This window comes from Mus musculus, chromosome 8 (genome assembly GCF_000001635.26).
Source record: "Mus musculus strain C57BL/6J chromosome 8, GRCm38.p6 C57BL/6J".
In the NCBI taxonomy this organism is placed as follows: domain Eukaryota; kingdom Metazoa; phylum Chordata; class Mammalia; order Rodentia; family Muridae; genus Mus; species Mus musculus.
In genome coordinates, this window is record NC_000074.6 from 111,764,223 (window position 1) to 111,787,101 (window position 22,879).

Below are 22,879 nucleotides of genomic sequence, written 5' to 3' on the forward strand. Positions count from 1 at the left end.
AAATGAGGCATCGCTAAGAGGTCATGTGCAAATAAATATGTGTGTGTGCATGTGTGTTGGAGCAGGTGACTGAGATGGTACAGTAAGGTACCATCAATGGTTTGTTGATGACACTGGGTCCTTCTGGTCTGCTGGCGCATCATTTTCAAATCACTCTTGCCTGTCCAGCTCTGTGTGCTGCAAACTATGAGCTATGTCTTATCAGTACACCTAAGTACTTCTAGCTCTTATGAGGAACTTGCCAAAAGGCACAATACTATACTCCAAAATGTTTTTTTTTTTTTTTTTTCCCTGAGACAGGGTTTCTCTGTGGGGCCCTGGCTGTCCTGGAACTCACTTTGTAGGCCAGGCTGGCCTCAAACACAGAAATCCGCCTGCCTCTGCCTCCCAAGTGCTGGGATTAAAGGTGTGCACCACCACGCCTGCTTTTCTTTCTTATAATTTTTTTAAAGATTTATTTATTTATTATATGTTAGTACACTGTAGCTGTCTTCTCACACACCAGAAGAGGGCGGCAGACCTCATTACAGGTGGTTGTGAGCCACCATGTGGTTGCTGGGATTTGAACTCAGGACCTTCGGAAGAACAGTCGGCACTCTTAACCACTGAGCCATTTCGCCAGCCCTTCTTTTTTATTTATTTTTTAGATTTATTTATTATATGTTAGTACACTGTAGCTGTCTTCAGACACTCCAGAAGAGGGAGTCAGATCTCGTTATGGATGGTTGTGAGTCACCATGTGGTTGCTGGGATTTGAACTCCGGACCTTTGGAAGAGCAGTCGGGTGCTCTTACCCACTGAGCCATCTCACCAGCCCTCTTTTTTATTTTTAAAGATTTACTTTATGTAAGCACACTGTAGCTGTCTTCAGACACAACAGTAGAGGGCATCAGATCCCATTACAGGTGGTTGTGAACCACCATGTGGTTGCTGGGAATTGAACTCAGGACCTCTGGAAGAGCAGTCAGTGTTCTTAACTGCTGAGCCATCTCTCCAGCCCCCATGCTAGAGTATTCTACTGTGTCCTGCCCTTGACAGACAGCACAGCGATCGAGCTACACACATTCGGTTTGCCTCACGGACCACAAGACAGCATAGTATCTGGAGAGCCTGTCATCTCAGTCGTCTTCCCAGTCCCAACTGTGTCCGGAGGAAGCACCCTGGTTCCACGTCTCTCCAAAGATGTCCTGGTCCTGCTGTGGTACTGGCCATCTGGCTCACTGGCCGCATGGCCCAGCTCTCATGCTCGACAGGCCTGGCCTGGCTAAGTGCTGGCCAGGGCCTCAATGTCTTTCTTTTGCCTTAGCTGTGTATATCACACTCAAGGTTACTTCTTAATGTGTCTCTGTAAGGCCCTAGAGGCCCTATGCAGAATTGTTAATTAGAGCACCAAGTTCCCCAAGAAATAGGTGAGTAGGGTACAGAAAGAGGCTTGTTTTATTACTTGACCTCAAACTACTTTAGGGCACTCTGCCCACCCCCTCCCATTAGATAGAAGGTACCAGATACTTTGGAATTCTGACACACCCACCGGGGACAGAGAGAAGACAAAGGACTGATAGGCCAGGGCAGGGTCAGAGAATTCAGGTCCCAAGAGTCTGCTCCAGGAGAGCAGCTGAACAGTGAGTGCTCTTAAACCTCATAGCCAACGGATGGGGTGGGGTGGCGGCAGCATGGTGAGGGCCCAGGAGAGCACTGGACCATTAGACCCACAAAGGGCGCCAAACCATCCACAAATAGGACTCATTCTTTATGCATCCCCACAAGCATTTCCTTAACAATTCCTAATTCCTGAATAAAGGGCACCACCTCCTATGCAAACCAAGTTCTGCCACTGTTTGAACAAATTGTCAGAAAAGAGGTTTGGGTTTTTTGTTTTGTTTTGTTTTGTTTTTTTTTTTTTTTGGTTTTGGTGGGGAAGAGAGGTTCTGGGGTCAGAACCAAGGGTCCACAGAGGAAGGCCAGGTATTGGCCAAGGTGGCTTAGTCTTTTGAAAGTGAGGCAGGGCAGCTAACAATGTGGCTGAGAAAGCAATTCCCACTAAGAACTCTGATGTGCTCGCACGGGAGTACATACTGACCAAGAGAAAAAGCTTAAAGTGGCCCACATCTGCCTCAGGGGTCCCTGTAGGTGCCCGCCTGTGTAGTTCTCCGCCTCCATTCTGCAGTCTTCATACTCAGCCCAGTGTGTGGCCAGGCAGGGCCGAAAAGATTCCTAGCGCCTCTGTGGCTTATGCCTATGAGAAAGAGTCACTTGTTTAGGGGATAACCACATCCACTTCAGGCAGTCTGTCTGTCTTGCTGGCCGTTTCTCTGTCCCCCCAACAGACAGCCCCTCTCCTGTGCTCCTGCAGGCCTGAGAGAGGGCTGTGTGCTGGGAGCCTGCTCACCCTGTTTTGGCTCAGCCTGAAGCACTTCAAAACCCTTCCTTATACAGAAAACAATTCTGTGTCTCTTGGACAACTTTAGAAAATGTTTTATTATGAAAAATTGAAGTCCATATCCACGTTTCGAAGAACAGAAGGCTGTGCACACTCCTCTCCCAGGCTCAGCCACCACCAAACACGGCCACCTGCTTTCATCTCCAAACTCCTGACTCTCCTGGGACAGCTTTAGAAAAGACTGTCAGTGTAGGAGAGGGAAACACTACATGCACACGTTTGCAGCCTCCCCTGCAGCCAGAGCGGTGTGATGACCCAGGTCTACTGTGGGGCCACTTTACGTCTTACTGATGCTAACACACATTGGTATATGCATTTGGATTTGTGCATGTACCTGAGTGTCAGTCCAACCAGTATCACCTGGGTTACATATGCCCAGCTGGGAATAGACACACCCAGGAGAAAGAGACAGCCTTTTCTAGAGAGGTGACGAACACTGAAAACAGGCCACCAATGGAAAAGACTATTTGAGGGCTGGCAGGGCTGACACTCATAGACAAGTCTCACTGATCCACTGACTTCTTAATCTCTTAGGCCTTTGCTGAGAGGAAAACCCAAGTTACCATGAGTGCATGGCCCTTTATCCTAAGGGTCGAAGAGCATCTACATATACAGGCAGAGTTGGCTCTTGAGCTATTGATGCCATGGTTGCAGAGATGGGATGCTGGGGTACACACAACCACAACACAGCATGAGAAGCATCAGGCCAGTGCAGCAGGTGACATGCCAGGCAGAACACAAGTGGGCCCCTGTCTTACAGGCATGGAGGTCCTATCCCAATGGGGTTCTGGCTGGTTCTGGTTAAAGGACCTCCTTCATCATCCAAGTCTCAGAAGAGACCATCTGCCGCAATGCCAGCTTGGTATGCTCTGTGTCCCCTGTACTGTCCTTTGCAGATGGATGTGAACAGACCAGGAGTTCAAATGTAGCTTGTAAACTTCCTTTTTGGGTAATGAGATGCTAGCCATCTGGTGTCACCAATTCAGTTTTGGTTGCTACAAATACTGCCCCCACACCCAAGGCCTAGATAGGAAGCCCACTGTGACCTAGTGTTCTTTGGCCTTAGGCTGGCATCAGCTCACTTCAGCCCTCTGAAAGACTGATGTGACTCACGCCATCCACAGGCCAGAAAACAAAGCTGTGGTAAGGCCACAGAGCTGGGTCTGAGCAGGAAACAGAATGCTGTCTTTGAAGCCCACTTTCCCCAGTCCCCATGCTCTTGGAACAAGCGATGGACTTTAATGTGTTCAACGCTTCCTAGGCAGGAAGTCTGAGTGGGGAAGTCTCCTAAGGAGCAGAAAGAACATGAGGTCTTTATATACTCCCCATCCCCATTTCTCAGTCTCCAGCCCAGGCTGGTCTGGAGCTATGTAGCCCAGGCTGCCCTCAGATTTGTAGCAGTTCTTTGCCAGTCTTCCATTTGCACTGGGATTCTAGGTGTGTGCAGCATTACTGGAAAGAATGTCCCTTGACCAAAACCTGAAGAACTACTGAGGTAGAAAATATATCTGAAGTAGACTGTTTTTTTAAGGAGAAAGGGGAATAGGAAAAGACAAAAAGCCACTTAGCGTTAATTTATCCCAATGTCCCCACCTTACGAATCTCACACAAGAGAGGAGCTGAATGCATTGAGAACAAATGCCCAGAGACTCAGTGTTAGCTGCCACCCCAGGAAGCCCCCGAGGAGTCTCCAGGAAAGGCTGACTTTAAAGAGGCTTGTGACCATCACAGACAGGTCTGAGATGTGGTGGCTGGGCCTGCTGGCCTTCAGCCTTAGAGGCAGAGCACAGGGAAGGAGCACGGCACCCTTACTCTCACCAACCTCACAGAGGGTTCTGTTTGTTTATTTAAAAGACAAATTTTAAAAAGGAAAATGAATGAAGCCAGGTGAAATTAACATACATTAAACAAACTGCAACGTAGAAAAAGGGACTTGCTGGAAACATGATGAGGAACACTGGAAGTATTTCACAGACACTCAGAGGAGCTCACATTGTCAATAGGATTCAGCTGCTAGGAATCCTTCCCAGAATGTCAAGGTTTCATTTTGCTCAGCCTGAGATCTCGCTCAATTTCAAACTGCCTGTGGTCCACTCGATCCAGAAAAGCTTTCCGCTCAATGTACCTGGATAAAGACAAAAACAGTGTTAGTACAACCTGGCAGGAGAGGCCTCCCGGCATGGCTCCAACCCCAGGGTAAGTCAGGTTTGGGCAAACCAGCCGGTGAGCCAGGCTGGTGTTCAGGTGACTACTCAGGATGCTCTCACTCTATCCAAACCACTTCCCTTCTGTCCACAAAAGGATGATTCTGTTCAGCCAGGAATGAAACTACACCGTAAAAGGATGGGTTTTCTGTTTGTTTTGAGACAGGGTTTCACTCTGTAGCCCAGGCAGGCCTCAAACTCAGGGCCTCTGCCTCCTCAATGTTGGGATTAAAGGTCTGCACTAGCACACAAGGAGAGAAAACATCTTACAAGGAGAAAGTAAACGAGAGTTAGCAAAGCATTCAACGTTGTCACAGGACTTGGAGGAAACGAGAAATAATGCCGCCTTAGTTCACACCCTATATTGGTAAACACGGCCTGGGCAATTCTGGTCAAAGCTTGCTTGCCTCTCTGAGCCTCCCAGCAGTCCACAGCAGCAGGATGACTGTTTTCCGGCCTCAGAGGCATACGGAGTTGGCAGGTAAAAGAACATATTCTTTTTAAGAAGGTGCGTTCTGTGCTTGTGTGTGTGTGTGTGTGGGCGGGCACTGTGGCCGGCAGAGGATAACTGTCTTGCAGGGAGCTTCTTTCCTCCCGCCCCGCCCCGCCCCGCCCCGCCCTGGGTCCTGGGGACTGAGAACGCAGGTTGCTGAGCTTCCCAGCAGGTGTCTCACAAAGTTTCTGTGTCTATGTTTTTGTGTATCTCAAAGGCACAAAAAACTACCCCTAAACACGGAAGAAGCAGGACGAAGGTTGAGCTGGAGGGGTGGCACACACATTTAATCCCAGCACGCGCAAGGAAGAGGCAGGTGGAGCTCTGGGAGTTTGAGGCCAGCCTGGTCCACAGAGTTAGTTCCAGGACCTCCAAGGGCCGCCATGAGAGTGGAGGCAGCTGAGGTTTGCAGTGCTAGTCTGTTTCCTCTGCTCCTTCCCTGGGTATCTACCCAGTTTGGGGCCAGGCTGCAACCACGGCACACACAGGGCCTGCTTGGAAGCGGGAGCTCTGGTTCTGCTCTGGCTCTCAGGCCAAGGTCAGAGCTCTCTCTTGAGGTCTCCCTCAGTCTTCCCAGACAGGGTGGGAGGGAGCCAGCCTACGCTGGCAGGCACGCTGGTCAGAAGGGAGCACGGCTGCTTAATGAGACACAGCTGCATTTCAATGTGCCTTTCTTGCCATAAAGTGTGCCGTGATTTGTTTGCAGGGAGGAACTCTATGCTGCTAATTAATCTACTGAGGGAGCAAAATTGTCATTAAAAATGGAAGACATAATTGAATCTCTGCACTAATTTTTCTTTGTTGCACCATGGAAAATGTGCATCTGTCACTACAAGGTTATCACAGTCACGGTGAGAGTGTAACCAGTTCCGGGAACCTGTGTTCTTCACCGGGTTCAGGCCCTGTTTGCCTGCCCTTCAGCACCCTGAAGAAAGCACAGTCTATTGCATCTGCTTGCCAGCCGAGCCTGTGGCTACTAACAATCCACACGAGGACTGGTCAGAAAACGGTTCTTAGGCCAGAGGGCTAAATTAGAATCTTGTCACTCACTGTGTGTGCAGTATAAACTTAGCAGTTCTAACAAAGTTATGTATGTATAGTGTTTGCACACACACACACACACACTCACTTCCCAGTACTGATGAGGCTGAGATAATAAGACCAATGTGAGTTTGGGACCAGCCTGGGCTAGAGACCACTCCTACATTTTTACTTTTTATTTCTGGAGACAGGGTTGCATATGCTTCAGGCCACAAGCTTCTGTCTTTACCTTCGTAGTGGCTAAGATTATGTGTATGAACCCCTGTGCCTGTCTTTTTTTTTTTTAAAGATGTATTTATTATTATATATAAGTACAATGTAGCTGACTTCAGATGCACCAGAAGAGGGCATCAAATCTCATTATGGGTGGTTGTGAGCCACCAGGTGGTTGCTGGGATTTGAACTCATGACCTTCAGAAGAGCAAGTCAGTGCTCTTACCCACTGAGCCATCTCGCCAGCACCCCCCCCCCCCCCCCGTGCCTGTCTCATGTGATGCTGGGACTTTTGTACATACTAGGCAAACTTTATACCAACCATATCCCCAGATCCCAAAATACTGCCTTAGGAAAACAGCACAAAGCACCCAAACCCAGAAAGCCTAACCCTCCTGACTGAAGGGCTGCTATGAGGAGTAAATGAAATAGTGTATCAACAATGCTTAGTATGGAGCATGATCCAATGAAGTGGCAGCTAAGACTGTCACTATGATTTTAGGCAGCCAGCTTCCATCAGGGTCCCGAGGACAGCAGATGGCCCAAGTTGGGATGTGTGCCGTCTGAAACTAGTAACTACCATCTGGTCTGGATCAGGAATTAGGCTGTGGTGTCAAAACTGTCAACAAGGCCAGAATAGCAGGAACACACAATAATGCTGTGCTTAGGTTTGACACAAGTCTCTTGGGTCAAAGTTGTTATATTTAGTCAGTGAAAATAAAGGAGACCCAGTTAGATCTGAAATTCAGATTCCCTCGCAGAGAGTGGGGGCAGATACTGTATATGCTCCTTCAGATAAAGGCACAGAATGGGGACCTGGGTGAGGAGGTGTGGACACACAAACAACACAATGTGGCAGCCTGAGGCCGTCAGGCATGGCTGCTTAGAAAATGAACTGAGGTCTGCACTGACTCCCTACCCTGGATCTGGACCCACAGGACTGGCAGTGCTGTGTAAGTATCACACGTGGGTGTTTGAGGACAGAGCTCTCAGGCTATCTGCTAGGAGACCAGGTCAGAGAAGAAGAGATCCTTACATTGAGATGTTTACCATGTATGGATAAGGGCTTGTGTGTGTCCACAGGACCTGGAGTCTACCAAGAGCAAAGTCCAGAATAGATGCTAAGGGGGCGGCAGCAACAAGTTACAATCACAGATGCAACTCAGTTCTCAGGAAGTCCACTGAAGATCAAGACAGCCACTGGCAGCTGCTAAGAGGATCCTGTGACAGCTTGCTCTATATCCAAGAGGTGAACCAGAGACAAACCTTTCGTTGGCCATGGACTTGCTGAAGCACAGAAGCCGACAAGGCGCTGAGGGCGAGGCTGACTTTGATATCTACTCTCGGTGCTTTGGGAGAGGTGTTAATTTTTGAACTTATTGTGGTTTTTCTTTCTTTTCTATAAAGCAGAAATAAAAATGTAAATGCTCTTCCGTGGATGCAATGAAACTGAGAAGTGCCTTAGAAGACAGCCACGGGAGCGACAGCCACATGAGCGGCTTTGGGTTCGGGTTCTTGCTTCTCATCAATGTAATCACACCCACTTCCTGCAAGGCCTCAGACAGGAGATTTGGAATAGAGACCAAGCCTGGAAATGCTCCCAAGGCTGCCTGAAGGCCACCTGAGGGTTCACCTACTTCAACTGGGCCACGGGAGTTTCCAGGAACTTTAATTAGGCCGCAGTTCCAGAACAGCCCCGCTGGCTGACAAGCATGATGGGAATTATGGTTCTTGCTGTCTTTCTGGCCCGTGCCCAACCCTCAATCAGACTGACCTACAAGGAAACCTAGGGCTGAAGGGGTGGGCGTCCTCTACTGTTATGCTTTTATGGCCCATTTAAGTAGCAGCAGATTTCTTATTTTATTGATTTATTAATCAATTTAAAGATTTACTTAGCTGGGCGTGGTGGCACATGCCTTTAATCCCAGCACTCGGGAGGCAGAGGCAGGTGGATTTCTGAGTTTGAGGCCAGCCTGGTCTACAAAGTGAGTTCCAGGACAGCCAGGGCTATACAGAGAAACCCTGTCTTGAAAAACCAAACCAAACCAACAAACAAACAACAGCAACAGCAGCAGCAAACAAAAACAAAAACAACCCCCCCCCCCAAACAAAAGATTTCCTTGTTTATGCATATGAGTACTCTATTTGAAGGTATGCCTGCATGACAGATGAGGGCATCAGATCCCATTGGGTGTGAGCCACCATGTGGGTGCTGGGAATTGAACTAAGGACAGCCAGTGCTCTTAACCATTGAACCATCTCTCTAATCCCTGTCCATCTGTCAGTCAAGAAAGGCTTTTCTCAAAAGAAAAAAAAAAGCTTTCTCTGTATAGCTCTGGCTGTCTAAGAACTCCCTATATAGACTAGGTTGGTCCCAAACTCATAAAGATTAGCCTACCTCTGCCTCCCCAGTGCTGGGATTAAAGGTATGGGCTACCACACCTGGCAAAGCAAGCAATCTTTATTATCATTAACAAAATATGCTAATAGCATCAAAACCCTAGGTGGTATTCTAGTTTTCCTTTTCAGAGTCAGGTTATACACAGGAGGCTCTGCCCTCTTTCCAGTCTTCCCCGAGATTCAGGACACTGGGTAGGAAGAGCAGGGAGTACTATCAGGGAAGATGTCAGCACCTATTGTCAGAGACCCACGCCTGGCCAGTGTCACGGCTGGCACTGTTACTTGTGCTATAGTGCTGGCGCCTGCGTGTATTTGGTGCCACACAAACGGCTCAGTATCCATCAACCTCAGCTCTTGGTGGGTAACAGAAGTGCTAAGACTCAGCACATCCTGGGGTAGCCCCGACAAGGCAGGATTTCTCCACTCTGGGAATGCAACTGAAAGATGCAAACTGCCAGGCCTGGGCTTGGCCCTGAAGCCAACATATCTCATATCACTGCAAGGCTTCGATGATCCTGGGAGACAGACTCCTGATAGATTCTTCAGAGAATAAAATTTAGCAGTCCCTCCTTCGCATTGTCCAAATGATCAAATACTTGATTTCCAAATCACTGAGCTCTGTAACCTTCGGCTTAACTGGACAGAGAGCAGCAGCCAAGACCGAGCCAGTGTTTCTCATCACTGTGCATTTTATATATTGATTCTCTCTCTTCCATGCGGGGCCTCTGCCTTGGCATTATTTGGAAAGCTACCTGTGTGGTTAGTTAGCAGAGCTGGAGAAAGCCATGCTCAACACTTGAACAAACTCAGCTAACAACCTGTCTCTGGGATAGCACTTCATCCTGCTGACTAAAAATGCTATACAAACCCTATTCTCATCTGTTACGCTGGACTTTTCTGATACTGCCAGGCTGCAGGACAAAGCCGGGCATCTGCTAGCTAGCGCATCGGGCATTTAGACACTGCAGTGGTGTGTATCTTCTCTGGGGGCTTACTGCACAGTAATAAAACCTAACAGTGGTGATATGACTAAGGGGTGGAGCTATTCCAGATTAGCTTTCTTAGGGGAGGTACACTACAGAGGGAGGGGCTCTAAGGCTGGATTGCAGCAAGCAGCTGGAGAAGCTGACAGAGATCAGCAGGAAAGGCCCTTTTCTTTTGAGTCACTGGCAGAAAATGGTGGGTAAGTCTCAGAACCAGTGTTTGCTTGGGGAGGAAGAAGAGAACAGGAAGTGAAAAGGCACCTGAGAGACTTGGGGATACCTCCAAGCAATCCTGCACACCACTGTGGAAAATGTTCCCAAAGAGCTGGATAGACAGAAATGAATAACGCATCCAGTTTTCCAGTAGGGTCTGAGTCTGGGGATGATCAGTTAAGTGGGAGAAAAGAATTATAAGCAGAGGCCTGGGAGGAGGCAGGCATTTTGTCCATTTGTTCTACTCCCCTAATACCCCAAGAGGCACAGGGAAAGGCTCCCTCTGTACAGTTGACTAAACTGGGGCCAGGGCCTCTCATTAGTTCTTTGTTGCTGAGGCAACACTGACCACAGCCAGCAGATAAACCACAGCAGCAGGTTTGTTTGTTTTACAAGTAGGAGTCCATTACAGAGTAAGCCAAGGCAGGAACTCAAGGCAGGCACCCAGAGGCAGGATCTGAATGAGAGGGCTAGGATTAAAGGTGTATTACACTGGGGTGGGGTGGGAACAGGGGTGGTGGTTTGAATAGCTGTGATCCCCACAGACTCACTGTGTTTGAATGGTGGGCCACAGGGAGTGGCACTATTAGGTGTAGACTTGTTGGACTGGGCGTGACCTCGTGGGCAGCTATAAGCAGCCCAGTGTGTGTGCTAGGAATTACACTCCGGTCTTCGGTCTTCGGGAAGAGCAGCAGGCACTTTAAACCACAGAAGCAGCTCTGGTCCTACTTACATCCTTTTTTTGGTACCTCCATTAACCTCTAGTTGTTGCTGTTGCTATTTTTGATTCCAACATAAATAGACGTCTCTTCTGTGCACTCTTCTGTGATCTGCTTTTTTCAACACTCATCTACTGGTTTTGCCTGCTTTGACCTTCATTTAAGTAGAGTCACAGCCTGCTTCCTACTCTATGTGTTGATGTTTCTGGGATTTATCTACGTCCATTCCCATTGCTAGGCAGTAGCCCATGGTGTAGACAGATGATATTTGATTTAACTGTAACACTACTGACAGACCTTTGGGTTGTTCCTTGTTTTGGATGGTGTTCATATTGTTGGTACATACCTGCAGTTCTCCAGGGAATAAAATTAAAAGTGAACTGAATTATGAACATTACCATTATTATAGATGTGACTAACTTTAAGAATGCTGAGCTGATCACAGTAAGTGGTGCTTTCCAGTTTAACCATCTACCTCTCAGATGTTTAACACATGAAGAGACTGCCTCTTTAATAACTGGTAATACTCTTGTTTAAAATCTACTTTGTCTAACATGAATGTCAGGGTATCAGTTTTCTTTTGGTTAGTACTTGCATAGTTCATCTTTTTTCTAACCTTTTTATGTTCAACATTTCTTCATTCCACATTTCACATCAATCTTTTTAAAACAGCAAATTACGGTTTGATTTAAAAAAATTTAATCCGTTAATTTCTGACTTTTAATTGGAATATTTAGTTTATTTACATTAAATAAAAATGTGAATAATCTAATAAATGTAGTCTTAAATCTACCATCCTACGTGCTAGAGTGATGGCTCAGCCAGTATTGCTATTGTTGAGGACCCAAATTCTGTTTCTACCTACGCTGGGTGGCTTACAACTGCCTGTAATTCCAGTTCCAGAGGATCTGAAACATGTGTACACATCCATAGGGCACACATAGACATAATTAAAAATAAAACGAAAACCCTAAACCCATCCTATTATGCGCTATTTTTCTCGCTGGTCCAAGGTTAGCCTAGAATTCCCTAAGTAATCAAGGCTGGGCCTTGACCTTCTGATCCTTCTGCTCCACGTCCAAAGTGCTTCATGCCAAACAGGCCAGTCTCTACCAAATGAGCTATACCCCGTCTCAGTTTCTGAAACAACCTCACTAAGTAGAGAACTTTAATTTTTTATTACTATTTTATGTGTTTTGCTTAAATGTATATTAAAGGGGCTGGAGAGATGGATCAGTGGTTAAGAGCACTGACTGCTCTTCCAAAGGTTCTGAGTTCAAATCCTAGCAACCACATGGTTGAGATCTGATGCCCTCTTCCCGTGTATCTGAAGATAGCTACAGTGTACTTACATATAATAATAAATAAAGCTTTGGGCTGGAGAAAGCAGGGTTGGAGTGAGCAGAGGTCCTGAATTCAATTCCCAGCAACTACATGATGGCTCACAACCATCTGTACAGCTACAGTATACATATATACATACATACATATATAATAAATCTTTAAAAAGTATACTGAGCCGGGCATGGTGGCACACGCCTTTAATCCCAGCACTTGGGAGGCAGAGGCAGGTGGATTTCTGAGTTCGAGGCCAGCCTGGTCTATAGAGTGAGTTCCAGGACAGCCAGGGCTACACAGAGAAACCCTGTCTCGAAAAATAAATAAATAAAAAAAAAGTATACTGAAAGAGGAAATTGGCAGTTGTCATGGCCCTCCAGTTCCAGGTACAGGGAAGTCCCAGTTCAAAGAAGAATGAAAGAGGAAACTGGTGGTTATCATGGCCCTCCAGTTCTCCAGCCCCTCAGGTCCCTGGATGTCCCAGTTTAAAGAACAACCGCAAGATGTATGTTCCCAATTGAATCCACTATACCGGGGGCACTTGTAGCTGATCAATCAGCCAGAAAATCAATACCTGATTCTGTAATTCTTTTTTTTTTTTTTAATTTAGAAACACCCCTTGAGGTTTGGCTCACTCCCCTCTCCTACTTTCCCAATCACATAAAGCCAAGGTTTTTTCCTTTATGAACCCCGATGCCCTGAGCCCGAACCTCTCCACTGCTCTCCTACCCTGCTGTTTCAGGGATGATCGCAGTCCAAGCTTGCGTGAGCTCACAAATTAATTCTCTTGTGTGTCTGCATTGAATCCCAAGTCCTTGGTGGTCTTCTTGGGGGTCTAGCAAATTGGGCATACCATTATCTGTGCACCATGTGTGCCTGGTGCCACAGGTGGCCAGAAAGGGCATCAGATCCCCCGAGACTAAAGTTACAGACTGTTGAAAGCTGCCATGCAGGACCTGGGAATTTAACTGGTTTTCTAGAAGACCAGCCAGTGCTATAACTATGAAGCATCTTTCCAGCCCTGTGTAGGTCTTTTAAATCTTTTAGTTTTAAATCTTCTTTTCTCTTTCGCTGTATTTTACCAACACTCCCTCATCTCTAACAGACCTCTATCTGCTTGAACACAGTGAATGTTTTCAACCCACATAATCAATTCTCAGGAGAGGCAAGCCAGTATAGTGCACTCTGGTCCTTCTGCTATTTAAATCCCTGTGCAAAATTAAACAGTTTAAATAGTCTAACCTGGATCTAGTGGTTAAGCAACCTCATAATAAAAGTAAAACATATTAAATAGCACCCAGGTTGATTTAAATAATATTAAGACATATTTAGAAATAAATTCTTCCAGGGCCAGCAAAATGGCTCAATGTGTAAAGATGCTTGCTGCCAAGCTTGATGACCTAATTCAATCCCTGAGACCTACTATGTAAGGAACGGCCTGAAACCCATCATGTGCCCGCCCTCCCCCATAAATAAATGTAAAAGAGCCAAATCAACCAACCAACCAAACAGCAAAACACGGAAAACAAAATGCTCCTAAGTTGCTTCAAATAATGTTAAGGTCTTACTTAGGAGACTAAGAGCTGGGTATAACATGCCTGCCTATAATCTCACTCAGTGCTAGGGAGGATGAGGCAGGGGATTGTACGGGCTAGCTTGGGGCTACATAGTGAAACTCTATGAAAAAGAAAAACAGGCCCTAAGTAGCCCCCCCACTTGTTCTTATTATAACTTAGGATATGCATTTGTTTATTTGCCCACCCACCAATCTGTTTGCTTGTTTGTTTATTTAGATTTTTAAATCTTTATTTATTTTTTAGACAGGGTCTCAACTTGCTACCCTGAACTCACTATGTACCAGGCTGGCCTCAAACTCAGAGGCCTATCTACCTCTGCCGCCCAAATGCTGAGATTAAAGGCTAATTTAGGCTAATTAACAACCTGAATGGCATATACTTATTATGTGAGTGACGAGTGTCCTTCAAAGTGCTTTATGCACATTACATCCCTATAAATAATGCATGCATTCTGCGCTACATCATAGGATCCGCACATCTGGAGTGAAGGCTAAGATTATCCCAGTTTTACTGGCAAAGGAGCTGAGATAACTGCTGTGCTGAGAGAGAAGATCTTACTGGTGAGGAGCAGGGTTGATGAGAGGCCCAGACCATATGAAGGGCCACACACATCAGGGGTGAGAAATGCTGCCTTGAAGCCACGGGCTTATGTTTCTTTTGCACTCCCTAAGCACATAATGAGCTCCATTTTCTTCTATTCATCCCAAACAAAGCAAACAAAACAAAGCAAACAAAAACAAACAAAACAAAGCAAACAAAAAACAAACAGAATGCCCCATGCATGAGAGCTGGATGTGGTGGCTCTTGTCTGTGATCCCAGTACTTGGAGGACTGAGACAGGAGCATTGCCATGATTGTGAGGCTAGACTAGGTTATAGAGTGAGATCCTTTCTCAAAAACCCCACAGGGAAAACAAAACAAAATAAACACTAACAGGAATGATCATTTTTGGCTTATGGAATATCCTCTGTATTCTGGAGTGGATGGGAAATGGTATAGCAATGGCCTCTTATGTGTCATACAGGCTGCATGCAGCAAACAGTCCTACCACGCACAGGACTACAGTAACACAATGGAACAAACTAGCACCACACCATTCATGATAATGTGACAGTGTCCTGGCACTTGAACTAGACCACATTATCTGACGGCCAAGTGATTCAGATTAGAACAAGCCAATCACGGTGAGCCAGACCCCGTCTTGTGAATAAACCAGGCAACTTACAGTTCACTGAAGCTGTAATTCACTAACCGTCCTGGGAACACTGCTGCTCAGGGATGGGATCTGCCTCCGCTTAGAGCAGAGCTTCACCAGTAACTGAAGCACGGGAAGCCCTATTTGCTTAAACAGTTTGAAACAAGCCGCTGCAGAGCTCTGAGGCTGCGGAGGACAGACCCCCTTCTTACCCTTCTTTCCCTCGGTTATGGATGGCCAGTTCTTCACCAATCCCCTCTTCTTCCTTGAAGCTCTCCCAGTCCAGTTTGGATTTCTCAAGGGTGCTCATCTTCTGTTTTTTGGCTCCAATTTTCCCTAAGAGGCTGCTCATACCACTTGCTCTTTTTATCCTGTGGAAGAAAAGGGACTATGAGAACTCTGGTTTCTGCACTGGCCGTGTGTGCTGTTGTTGATGTGTACATGAGGGTCCCAGGTTGAAGCCATTTGTCTCAACAGAAACCATGCTTATACCTAGGGTATGTTCTTTGCTGTGTAGCAACTATAGACAGGGCATTATCCTAATACGCCTTTCCTGCCTAACATCCATGCCTGCTTAGCTGCACCGCTGACAGGAGCCCTCACCCCTTCAGACCCCCTTGTACTGGGTGGCAGGTCCCTGCTTGCAGGGAGGGAGGAAAATGGAGGGCTTCAGGTAAGGCTCTGAAATCACACACAGGCACAAGCTCGAATTCCAGCTCTGCCCCAATGACTCAAGGCTAGCTGTTCAAGTGCATGTGCCTTGATTTCTCAACCTACACTGAATGCTTACTCATGGATGGCGAGGAACTGTCCATGCAAACAGCCAACACAGCATCCGGCATAGGGTCAAGGTGCAGTTAACTGCCGGCCACTGTGAATCACTGTCCTCGTTTGTGCTTTGAAGCCCCAGGGGACTCTTCCACAGAGTAAGAAACAGTTTCCAGTACAGATGAGCAAGGAGTCACAGCACTGTGACTTTTAAAGGCAACTGCCTTTCAACTCCTGTAAGCTGGGGCCTGGTTTTTCCCAGGAGGCGGAGAGCATCCCGAAAGCATAGACTGTACAGCCTGGGCTCTGCGTGCTGGTGATGCTATCTACCATGGGCTGTGCGAGAAACTCCAAATGCCAAAGTCAAGTCTTGGCAGGTCAAATGTTTCCAGTCAATGTTACACGAACGAGATAAGGGAAAGAGAAGGCGGCTAGAGTTTGTAAGAAGGTGACATGAGGAGAAGAAGCCATAGAAAGAACATGGGTTAAACAAACATACAAACACACAAACATACAAACAAAACCCCTATCTTTTGTGGGCTGGGGGCAGGAATGTGCAGACCATGGGACAACTTTGTTACCTTTTCTCTCTCTCTCTCTCTCTGGCAGCATCACCAGACTTATAGGCTTCTGTTGTTGGGTGCCAAAGGCCTTTGCCCACCAAGTCGTCTTGCCAGCCTGCTTTTGGCTTTATGAAAGTAAATGAGTTCTCCGCTGGAAGAAACCAGAGGTTCCTTTCTGCTTCACAGAGATAGGCTAGCAACGCCATTCTGACTCTCACAGAGCTTTCTCAGCCTCTGTGCATCCGCCTTGAGTTTGGCCTGCTGTAGCTATGGTGGCCTGCTCAGGTCAGTGTGGAATGTTTCTGAGCTGACCTGGTATCATTCTAACCCATCACGAAACCATGGACCGTGGGCTACTTGTGTCCTAGGCCAACAGGTCAGTGCCCACACCAGACATAAGACGTGGGAGTGGTACATTCTCATTCTAGTGACACTGGTCCAGAGGATGTTAGCGTCCCTGTCTAGGTCACATCCAGTGTATTAGGATACACTGGGCTCGTTTACTATTAAAATCAATTCTGAATGGCTAGGCAGGTATCACTGTCCTTGTGTTGAGCTGGATAAATAAGCAAAGTTCAGGGAGGCTAAACAAAAAAATACAACAAAGGTCAAACCAGCAGAAAATACAGACTCAGGACAAAGTGAGACCGCAGGACTTGAGTATCTCCAAGATGAGAAGCTGTTTGAGTTTTCTATGAGCAATTTTATTGTGCTTAAGATAATTCTAAATTAGGCCAAATGCACTGTATGCATCATCCTGGTTCTCTATGTGCAGCAGTACTGACCTTCTGTAATCATGACAAAGTTCCCTACAACTGAGTGGTAACTACTGTCTGGTTAAGGATACACGCGTTCCATGTTCTACTTTGCTCTGTGCCCTCAGTGGGACTCTGACTCACTGCTCTCTGTAGAAAGAGTCTGCTGCTGCATGCCTGTGAGGCCCTGGGCTACCTGTCTGTCTATAAGAAGCCTGGAAAGGAACTGAAGAGGAGGCTCCTAACGAAGTGACTGGTAGAACTTATCAGTAGGATTGTGAGAAGGCACAAGACCGTCACTCCCTGTAATCTTTAACACCAATCTCAATAACCAGGCACCAACAGAAGAGGTTTTGGGTTGAAAAGGTTATTTAGAATCATCTTTTCATCCCCTGATTACAATCATTCAACAGAGACAGCAGCCCCACTGTGCTCCCAGTAGGAACACAAAAGAGCCACAAGGCCTGATCTTTGGCTATGAGAAAGAAATTAACGAAAAGGGTAACAAATAGACAAACTGTGACCATTTACTAAAAGACCCCAAAGAAGACATTGCTGAGGGGCTGTTTAACCTTATCTCATACCTGCATTAATCAAACTCCACTTCAGGGAGGTAGAAACCTGCCATAGTCCACAGTGGTGGGCCCGGGACAAGTCCAGTGCTCCACACCCCAGCTGCTGTGCTGGACCTCACAGAACAGGGACACAAACCCTGTAGCTGCGCGCACTCCAATTTCTACTACTGCTCAGTTGGGGAGAAGTGGCTACCTGCCCTGGAGCTCACTGCGTACAGGATCCATGCCTTCCCCTTTGCTATTTGAGTGTAGCCTTGGCTAGCCTGGAACTTGCTCTTGTACACAGAGCTGACCTGGAGCTCAAGAGATGAACTACCTGCCTGTGCTAGGATTAAAGGCGTGAGCCACCACACCCTGCCATCTTACTCACTGTGTCTCACCCACAGGGAGGCTTACTCAGAGTGAAAGGAGTGTTAGAGTTTTAATTGACCAAGGCCCAGATTTGACAGCACAGTTAAACAATTTCCCCTCACAACAAAAAGACTCAATAGCATGCTTGAAATGATAGATTAGGAAATTAATTCCAAAACTGGACCAGCAAGGACAGGGTTGTGTTTGGGAGCACAAGTGACCTTTCTTCATTCAGAGCTGGGCTCAAGTCTCCACTTCTCATATCAAAACTGGCAGAACCACTAATACACAAATCATCTGCAACTAGGTTCTTTGGCAGAGATTTATGTTTTCCTTAGTGTCTGTCATCTGTTTACAAGGGAGGGACACACACGAACTATTCCCAGGGCCATGCACAGGTCTGGCACCTTGTACGAAGGTGAAGAAAGCTCAAGCTGGGAATTTCCCATTGAGGGCTTGGGGCTGCTGGTCCTTTGGGTTTTCTTAGATTTAGCTGAAGTCTGTAAGAGTGAAAAGTACGACCCAATCCCTGGCTGATGTTACTACCCACCTGGTAACTCATTTCCTCAAAGCCCAGCATCAGAGCTGAGCACTCACGTAGAGGACCTGAGCCAGTGTCACAAGTCTCCCTCACCACTCGCACCTCTCTCACCACTGACACTGGAAAGCAGAAAAGTCCGGAGGAAGCCCTAAAGAACCTCATGGGTTCAGACCCCCAGAGGCCTCTGCATTACTGAAGCTGACAGAACACCAGGAAAAGCGTGGCTCCCCTCAGCAGACGGTGAGAAGGAAGCTGGCATGCATCTGCAGCTTCTTGGCTGCACACTAGCCCCGTGGTCCACAGATGGACTGCCTGCCCTGGTGATAACCCAAGAGGGAAGGCGTTTGTCGGTGTGGTCTGATTTCAGATTGGTTTTCTCCCTGGGGCAGGGTCTTGCACTGTAGTCCAGGCTGGCTTCAGATTTTTAAAATATGTGATTATTTTGATAGCAAAAGCCCTGAACTCCCGTCTCTTCAGAAAACAATGCTATGAGCCCCTTTCCATGGGCTAAGTGGGGAGGTCTGCTCTGTCCTGCTGTGGACTCTCAGCTGGCAATACCAAAGAGAACAATGTCATTGTAGCTGACTGGGGATCATTTGGAATAAAGAGCTCCCCCTAGGAAGAGCCATCTGATTACAGCCAGTGACATGAATCACCTTCCCCAAAGCAGCAAAAGTGCTTTCTTTAGCCACACAGTCTCCTGGATTCTGCTGTAACCAGGCCGTTAATTTGGGGACATTTACCTGGACCTGGGTGTTCTCAAGTGATACCAGTATGTGTGGCCTGCTGGATTGTCACCACACTCCAGGAGACAGCTAATGCCTCTCTCCTCAGTGCAGAGGAGTCTTCAGCTGATCTTCCCTTCTGAGACCAACCAACTCGGTGGGTCTGCATCTACACAAAGAGTGATCTATTATTTGTGCTTACTAACTTGCCTAGTTTAGAGCTTTTAGAGGGAGTCTCAGTTTGACCAAGTGTTAGCAGACTGGACCCCCTTTCTGCTTCTTTCTTGGTACACACAGCGCCTGTCATGCCTGTGTCACATATTTAACACAGAAGGATAAGCCAGGAGATGGAATGCTCCTGTGTTTGGCACTGAGTAACCAAGGCAGAAGACAGCCAGCCTGGGCTACACAGTGAGTCTCTTTTCAGGGTAGGCAGTGGGGGGGGGGGGGGGGAAGCAAAAAGCAAAAGGCAAATGGACATCACTTCCCAGCAAGAGCGTGAATTGTAAGGCATGGCACTTCACCTTCCTGCTATTTCCACTTCTGAGCAAGTTTATGACAGAGGACGACTTGGTTCTTCGAAGATCAAGATTCGAACTAAGCTAGTGTTTCTGTTTGCATGCAGATGCTTGAAATGTATAAAGCAGGTGTGGGTTGTAGCTTCAAAGCTGAGTTGTTGAATTTGCCCCTAACCAAACCCTAACTTGAATGAGATGCATTCAAGTCAAATAACTAAAGAGACTGAGAACTGTGGCCCACACCTATGATCCTAGCAGTACTCAGATGGTCAGGTCATCTCCTACAGGATGAGTTCCAAGCTAGCTTGGAATATACTAAGTATGGGACAGGAAGGAGAAAAGGAAGCAAAAAAGGAAGGAGGGAATCCTTAAATGCATGCTTCAACATGGATGAACCGTGTTGTACTACACTAAATGAAAGACAAGTCTACGAGACTGCAGGTTACATGACTCCATTTACATGAAATGCAAGTCCATGCAGACTAAAAATATTGTTAGGTTAAGAATTTCCATGATAGAGGGGAATGGAAAGGGCTAGAGAGCTGACAGTCAATGGCTGCTATTATATGAACTGCCCCTCTCGACAGCCCCTCCCCCAAAGGCTCAAGTACTAAAAAGACTTGGTTTCCAGATTCGTGCTGTTGGCAGGTAAGTGGATCACTAACCTGATAATGGGTCAATCTATTCATAGCTGAAAGAGCTACTAGGAAATGGAGCCCAGTCAGAGGAAGAGGATCACTGGAGGCATACTCTTCACTTACTTTAAAAACCTGATCAGAGCCGGGCGTGGTGGTGCCCGCCTTTAATCCCAACAGAGAGGCAGAGGCAGGCGGATTTCTGAGTTCGAGGCCAGCCTGGTCTACAAAGTGAGCTCCAGGACAGCCAGAGCTATAAAGAGAAACCCTGTCTCGAAAAAACAAACAAACAAAAAAGAATAAAAAAAAAAACCCACCTGATCAGACTTGCTATGTTGCTCAGCCTGGACTCAAATTCATGTTCCTCCTGCTCAGCCTCTTGTGTGCGGGGCTTACGGAGGTGTGCCACCACATCTAGCGACAGGCGTGTCTTTTCAAGATGCATTTTTGTCCCTGGACCCTTCCTTTTCTTTTCTCTCTGCTTTTGGCTACTGAGGTGAGCAGCCTGTCTCACTGTGCCTTTCTGCCAGTGCTGGCTAAGATGTCAACCTGACACAAGTTAGAGTCATTTTAGAAGAGGGAGCCTCTACTAAGAAATGTCTACACCAGACTGTTGTGTGGGCAAGCCTGTGGTACATTGCCTTGACTGATGGTTGATGTGGGAGGGCCCTGCTCACTGTGGGAAGTGTCACCCCTAGGCTGGTGGTCCTGGATGGTATAAGAAAGCAGGAGCCAGACACTGAGTAGTACAGCTTCTGCCCCAGTTTCCGCCTCCAGGTTCCTGTCCTAACTTCCTCCCTTGACTTCCTTGGATGACAAACTGTGTAGTAGAAGTATGAAGGAAATAAACCCTTTCCTCCCCTAGCTGTTTTTGGTCATAGTGTTTTCTCACAGCAATAGAAACCTAAGCGTGTCAGTGTCACATATCTGAAAGTAAGCTAACCACAGGCTGAACTTCTGAAACCAGGATGGGAAACACAAAACACCAAAGTTAACTAAGGAAAGGGCCAGCAAGAGATAAAGCAAGAGAAACTAGACGGTGTAAAGAAAGAACACATCTATCACCCCTGAGCACACACACAAAACATATAAACGTAAAACAATTTTTTAGCTAATAAACCTTTCCTCCTTGGGGCTATTTCTCTCAGGTATGCCACAGCGATAAAAGCTGACTAATAGAGCAAAGGGTGCAGGATTCCTTTCTGGGATAATGGAATTTCCCCTGGAGTGTTCTGTGGGAGCTGTTGGAAGACATGGCTCATTTTCCAGATTCTGGTTCTAAAACTGTGCGGCCAGACGCAAAGCCTGAGAAGCTGCCAGAAGCCAGCTAGCTCTACTCTCCATGGGACAGTCTCCTTCAGTAAAGCTATTCTGGACAATGTAACCTTTTCTCTACACACTGAACTTATGTGCCCAATCCATTTCTCATCATTCAGGGAAAAATAAAAGGAAACAAAAGAAACTTTTTAAAATACAAATGTTACTCAGATTCACAAAAGTCTCTTAAAACTGAATTATCATGTGGCCAATCAGAAGGCGTTTAGGCCAGGCATGGTGGCACATGTCGTTAATTCCAGCACTTAGAAGGTAGAAGCAGGCAGGTCTCTATGAGTTCAAGGGTAGCCTGGTCTACTAGTGAGTTCTGGTCTATCTAAGGCTACATAGTAAGATCCTGTCCCAAAATAAGCCAACCAATCAGCCAGCCAGCCAACCAAAGAAACAAAGGCTTTCTGGCACACCGTTTATAATGGTACTTAATGAAGAAATGGGCACCAGTCTCTATCCTAGTTCCCTGACCTCAATCTTAGATTCTAAGGTGGGCTGGGCTTGGCTAGTTCTTAGAAGGAAGAAACAGGAACCAGTGTCAGCTGGCAGTTTTGGTTGCTGCCCTCCACCTCCATACCACTGCTTGTTTTTATAAAAAGAAGAAGATAATTTAGAAAGGTCATGGGAAATACTATAAAACTTTCTGGTTTGAAAATGTCAAAGCGTGAGACACAGCACTGCCATCTGAATAAGCCTCACTTAGATTTGCTAATTAACATTTTGCCAAGTATGCTTTTTTTTTTTTAGCATATATTTATTTTGGGGGGATAGTATGGAGCTATTTTAAAGTAATAATCATTACACCACGGCACCTCTCAATACGTCAGTTTGCACCTAAGGCATGCCTACATAAACTCAACACCTCATTTACTCTGAAGAAACGTAATGCTGATATAAGCTCTAACAAGGCTAAGTCCCTGGTTATAAGCTTTGCAGCACAGCACATTTGGAGGTGTCTTAATCTCCTTTCAAATTCCCATCTCCAACAGTCTTCTGCCTCCTGGCCTTGGTGTCACTATGAATTTTTAAGAGTTCTCTGGCTGTCTCATAGACTGTAGGCTCACTGGGTTTATCTGTCTCTCGGGGACAGATGGAGGTTAAACATTTGTGCCAAGCGTGCTACTGTAAGGCTGCTATGCTGCCGCACCTCTAGTGCACGCTGTAAGGTCAGAACAGGCTGAAGATGCTAAGTATGGCTCCTATGGTCAGGGATGGCTGGAGTTACACTTCCTCCCTCTATTGAGGATTAATGTTCTCAGAAGCCCAGAAAGTCCTGGTTGCTTATTTCTTCTAGTACCTCGTTTTG

At 46.7% G+C, this 22,879-nt stretch overlaps 1 protein-coding gene across 5 annotated transcripts in view; it reads right to left on the minus strand.

Annotated features, from left to right (window-relative positions):
* Window positions 1-2,459: 2,459 nt before the first annotated feature.
* Cfdp1 (craniofacial development protein 1) overlaps window positions 2,460-22,879 on the minus strand; it is an 87,656-nt gene continuing 67,236 nt past the window's right edge. For 4 of the 5 annotated variants that reach the window (NM_001368338.1, NM_011801.2, NM_001368336.1 and 1 more), the window contains 2 exons: window positions 15,029-15,187; window positions 2,460-4,565 (listed from right to left, as the gene is read on the minus strand). In NM_001368338.1, coding sequence (NP_001355267.1) covers window positions 4,475-4,565; window positions 15,029-15,187 — 250 coding nt within the window. In that variant the 3' untranslated portion in view covers window positions 2,460-4,474. The remainder of the gene's footprint in view (window positions 4,566-15,028; window positions 15,188-22,879) is intronic. The other variant, NM_001368337.1, reaches the window with a different exon arrangement.